Source organism: Anopheles coustani, chromosome 2 (assembly GCF_943734705.1).
Source record: "Anopheles coustani chromosome 2, idAnoCousDA_361_x.2, whole genome shotgun sequence".
NCBI lineage: Eukaryota > Metazoa > Arthropoda > Insecta > Diptera > Culicidae > Anopheles > Anopheles coustani.
In genome coordinates, this window is record NC_071289.1 from 5,787,274 (window position 1) to 5,792,766 (window position 5,493).

The 5,493-nt window shown below is 52.0% G+C and overlaps 1 protein-coding gene across 1 annotated transcript; it reads left to right on the top strand.

The window, feature by feature from the left end:
- Window positions 1-566: 566 nt before the first annotated feature.
- On the top strand, window positions 567-1,073 carry LOC131267680 (uncharacterized). Its single transcript, XM_058270611.1, has one exon. It carries the CDS (start codon window positions 567-569, stop codon window positions 1,071-1,073), a length of 507 nt encoding a protein of 168 aa, XP_058126594.1.
- Window positions 1,074-5,493: the final 4,420 nt, after the last annotated feature.

A 5,493-nucleotide genomic window follows, 5' to 3' on the forward strand; every position in this document is an offset into this window, starting at 1 on the left:
GAGTGACGAAGCTAAGCGAGAGGCTGGAGCACCTGGCCTCCGAGCTTGAACGAGAGCGCAGACTACGACAGGAGCTGGAGAGACAGCTTCGAAAAGGTAAAAAGAGAGGCACGGCTGAGCGGCAAGGTCAGCAGCAGCAGCAGCAGCAGCAGCAGCAGCAGCAGCAGCAGCAGCAGCAGCAGCAGCAACAGCAGCACCCGGACCAGCAGCAGCAGCAACCGGAGCAGCAGCAGCAGCATCCGGACCAGCAGCAGCAGCATCCGGAGCAGCAGACGGCCCCCAAGCGCGGCCAACAAGCCTGGCAGCTGGTTGAAAACCGAAAAAATGGAAGTGCTAAAAACAAAGGGGAGAAAATAAAGGTTCCCCGCGTTCACGCTAGACCAGATGCCATCCTGGTCAAGATCGCCGAAGGAAGAAGCTACAAGGAGGTGCTAACAGCCCTTCGCACTGACCCCAGGCTAAAACAGGTAGGAGAGGCCAGCAAGCGAGTTCGGCGGACGGGCGAGCACATGCTAGTGGAACTGACCAGGGAGAGCTCGAGGGACTCCACGGTATTGGCGGAGAGAATGGAAGCTTCGCTTGAGGGAAAGGCGACTGTAACCACCCTTAGACAAACCGTCACGGTCGTAATCCGCAACGTAGACGAGGTGGCAACGCGTGAGGAGATCCGCGATGCACTCGAGGAGCAACAGCGCGTCAACATCAGCGCGTCGGCGGTTCGTTTGGGAGCGGTACACCGGGGTCTTCGCAAGGCGTTTATCCGGGTGGCAGCAACCGAGGCGACCACCTTACTAGAGAAAAGGCTGCGTATCGGATGGACTTCCTGCACGATAGCAGAGGACACCGAGCCCAAGAAGTGTTTTAGATGCTTCTACAGTGGACACATCCAACGTCACTGCGAAGGACCGGACCGGTCGGGTCTTTGCATGATCTGTGGCAACGAGGGTCACAAAGCAGCCCAGTGCTCGAGCGAGCGTCGCTGCTTGGATTGCGGGGCCGAGTCGGGATCGGATCATGTTACCGGCCACGTTCGATGCCCTAAGCGCTCCAGTTTCAACAAAAAACGAGTATGAAACACCTGCAGATTAATATCAACCATTGCCAAGCCGCCCAGCAACTAATTTATCAGACGGCTCTGCAGAAAAACTGTGAGGTTATATTAGTGTCGGATCCATACAAAGTCCCGCGCGAAAATGCCAACTGGGTGGTTGATGTGGGTGACAGAGCTGCAATCCTCGTACTGGGAAGATACCCAGTCCAAGAAGTAATATCCACACAACACCAAGGATGCGCTGCAGCAGTGATAAACGGCACTCTCTACGTGAGTTGCTACGCACCACCCAGTTTTTCTCCGGAGGATTATGAGGCCTTGATTGCTCACGTTGAGGCGTTGGTCGTCGGGCGCAGCAGGGTAGTAGTTGCGGGTGACTTCAACGCATGGTCCACCAGCTGGGGAAGCAGAGCAACCAATAGAAGAGGAGAAAAGCTAGAAGAGGCAATGGAGAGTGCGGGGATGCTGTTGCTGAATGTCGGAACTAGTCCCACCTTCAGCAGGAACGGAGGGGAGTCGGTAATCGATGTAACCTTTTGCAGTCCATCCATGATACGCGGGGCAAAATGGGAAGTTGGAGACGACCACATGCAGAGTGACCACTTCCCAGTGTTCTTCGAAGTGGGAATGATTCCCAACAATGGACAGCGACGACCGCAGCACCAAACAAGAGAACGCTCACTACTGCCAGCTAGGGCATGGAAAACCACCTTCTTCGAAAAGGAAGTCTTTGCAGAGGCACTACATGCGGAGGACATCTACGGCCAGGACCTGCGGGCAGAGCAATTAACCAGAGCGGTATCTAATGCCTGTGACGCGACCATGCCACGTCGCTCTACGGCAAGGGGTCCCAGGAAGGCTTTTTGGTGGAACGAGGACCTAGACAACAAAAGGGACCGTTGCAACAGAGCTCGCAGGGTACTAAAAAGAGCTGGAACTCTCGATCGGATGGACCCCAGGTTGGTGGAATACCGGACAGCAAAGAAGGAGCTAGCGATAGCAATCGAGGCGACCAGACAACAATGCTTCGAAGAACTATGCGCAGAGGCCGATGTAAACCCGTGGGGATCTGCCTATCAGGTCGTAATGCGTCGGATGAGATGCCCACGAACTGCTCCAGAGAGGTGTCCCGAAAAACTCCGCCGGATAGTGGACACACTCTTTCCACATCATCAACAGCAAACATGGCCGCTCCCTCGACTGGAACCGGTCGCTGAGGTGGCGGAGATCCCTACAATCACGGAACAGGAGCTCTTGTTGATCGTAGACCGATGGGTGTCGCGCAAGGCGCCGGGACTCGACGGCATCCCAAATGTTGCTGCAGCTGAGACAGTACGATCCCAACCGGCAGCGGTGAGAGCTATGCTTCAAAAATACCTGGAAGAGGGTCGGTTTCCGGACATTTGGAAACAGCAAAGGTTGGTTCTCATACCAAAAGCAGGCAAACCACCGAACGACCCAAGCGCATATAGACCAATATGCATGCTGGACGCGTTCGGAAAGCTCTACGAACGAGTTATCACCAACAGGCTCACGGAGTATTCGGAAGGGGCGAACGGACTGTCGGGACTGCAGTACGGGTTTCGTCGAAAGCGTTCCACAATCGACGCCATCCGTTACGTCATCGAACAGGCGAGACCACACCGCAATCGGTACCGGTATGGCGGACGCTTCTTTGGGCTTATAACTCTGGACGTACGAAACGCCTTTAATAGCGCCAGCTGGGAAGCGATAGCCTCGGCGTTGAGGAGATTGCAAGTCCCCGGCTACCTCTACAGAGTCATCGGAGACTACTTCTCCAACAGGCTCCTCCTCTATGAGACCAACGAGGGAGTAGAGAGACGGGGCATCACGGCGGGGGTTCCACAGGGTTCTGTCTTAGGACCAATACTGTGGAATATAATGTATGATGGCGTTCTTCGGCTGGACCTTCCTCAAGGTTGCGGCATCGTGGGTTTTGCGGACGACATAGTACTTACGGTCGTAGCAGATAACATCCCGATGCTAAACACTACGGCAGAAGTGGCAGTCCATGCAATACAACAGTGGATGTCAAGTGTAAAGCTTCGATTGGCGCTGCAAAAGACGGAGCTCCTGGTCTTCCACAGCCAGCACAGGAGCTTGCATGAGCTGGCCAAAATATCCGTCGAGGGTGTTGATGTCCTAGAGCAGCCTGCGATTCGGTATCTTGGAGTTACCTTGGACACCAAGATAACGTTCAAACAACATCTAGAAACCGCAGCAAAGAAAGCAACCTCGGCCTTCCAGTCTCTCAACAGAATCATCAGCAGCAGAAGAGCCCCACGCAGCAGCATTAAGAGAATCCTGGTCAGCGTGGTAGAGAGTATCATCCGATACGGCGCCCCGGTGTGGCAAGAATGCTTAAGATACGACTCGTACCGAGCAATACTGCAGAGAGCGCACAAGCCTGCGGTAAACAAGGTCGCGTGTGCCTTCAGCAACGTTTCTTACGAGGCAGCATGCGTCATTGCGGGGGTGGTGCCAATACATCTGGTAATCCGCGAGGATGCCCGTTGCTACGAACTGCGGAACAGCGGGAGAGATCCGAAGGAAGTTCGGAGAGAAATGAAGGCGGAGACGATGATACTCTGGCAGGAACAATGGGAGGCTGCTGGGCACGGACAACATACCCGCGAATGCATCCCAGATATCTCCAGATGGACAACAAGGAAGCACGGAGAGATCAACCGACACCTAACGCAGGTGCTGACGGGGTTTGGTTTTCTCCGCGCCTACCAACACCGGGTCGATAACGCTGAGTCACCAACATGCCCAGCATGCCCAGCAGAACAAGAGACAGCAGACCACGTGCTTCGCATCTGCCCTCGGTTCAACGCGGAAAGACGACCTCTCCAACGGCCCGATGGATCATATCCAACACTACGAGAATTATGCGACGACATGTGTGCGAGTGAGGATGTGTGGCAGGCAGCCTGCTCCGCCAGTAAAAGCATTATGACGAATCTGCAGCGGATGTGGAACTACGAAAGCCCCATGCCAGCCAGGAGACGACAGCGACAACGATAAAGAGATGCACGTTAAAACGAGCCATGATGCCATGCATCACCCAAGGCGAGATGTACCAACATCACCCCCACCCATGCCATATCAGTTAAGACGGGATCTGGGTGGAGCCAGGGTTTAGAGGCCGGGGTTAGGTTTTAGTCCGTAGAAATCAGACACTCCCCACCTGTCGTGCCAGGTGGGCGCCTTTTGAAGGTTTCCTCCCCGAAAACAAAAAAAAAAAAAAAAAAAAAAAAAAAGAAGTGTCTTGTATGAAAACAAATGAACCGGTAACATCCAGGCCTGCGAGCTTGCATTACAAAACACCACCACTCTCTCGAGCTGGATTTGTTGAATGTGGTAGGAAAATTTATTTTCACCGACCCGGGAAAAAAAAGGAACAGCGAACCAAAAATGCTCCCCGGCCCTTTTTTGTTTATCTGCTCGCTAGCAAGCTTTATGTTCTCCACGGCGAGCTCTTTAATAAGCTTCCCGCCCGGAATCCGTAATCGCTCCGTGTGAGCCGACCCTTTTTTCCAAACCCGAAGGCGTCGAAGGTGGAAAACGTTGTTGCGCAGCTGCTAGCTCCTGCTTTGGGTGGGTGGAAAAATAAATTTTAAACTTACATCCCATCCCGAGCTCGTCTCCCATGGAAAACCGGAACTCGAGAAGGCTCGATTTCACCGGGGAAAATTGGACTTTTCCTCCGGTTCGGCATGAATTTATTACGTTGCTTTGCGTATGTATATATGAATGCGTGGTCGAGCGTGTTGGGAACGGGAAGGAGAGAAAGAAAAAAACACACCTCAGTTCATGGTTGACCAGGCCGTACATTTTCTTATTATTGCTTCCACTACGCAAAAGTCCGACTTAAAATGAATATTTTTGCTTCTAATCAACAACAGACCGGATGATGATCATTTTTGAAATCCCTCGACAAATGCGTATTTCATGTTCGTTTGCAACGAGCTCGGGGCGAAATGAAGAATAATCGCACAATGTGGCCGGAGCGAACCCAACATTCTTTTTCGTGTGGCTTTGAATGTAAATTTGAACGACAGATGAAAATTAGATTTCTTTCGGACCCCGAAACAATTTGCTCGGCTGAAACGATTTTTTTACAAACAGCATTGGACGAGATAGGAAAGAACAACGCATTTTAAATTTACGTTTGTTAAATCTTCATCAGAGTTGTCGTTACGCAACACACACTGTTGACAACAAATAAATCAAGTGATGTTTCTATTTTTTTAAATAACACAAGCAATAATAATTTTGAGCAAAAAGATTGGGATTAAGAAACATTTATGGGCAACCATGGTGGAACGTCGAAAACACCACCATTACTTGGTCATAACTTTCCTTAAATCCAGCAAAACAAATGAAAGTTATCCGGGTCGCTCGGGTGCCCTGGAATT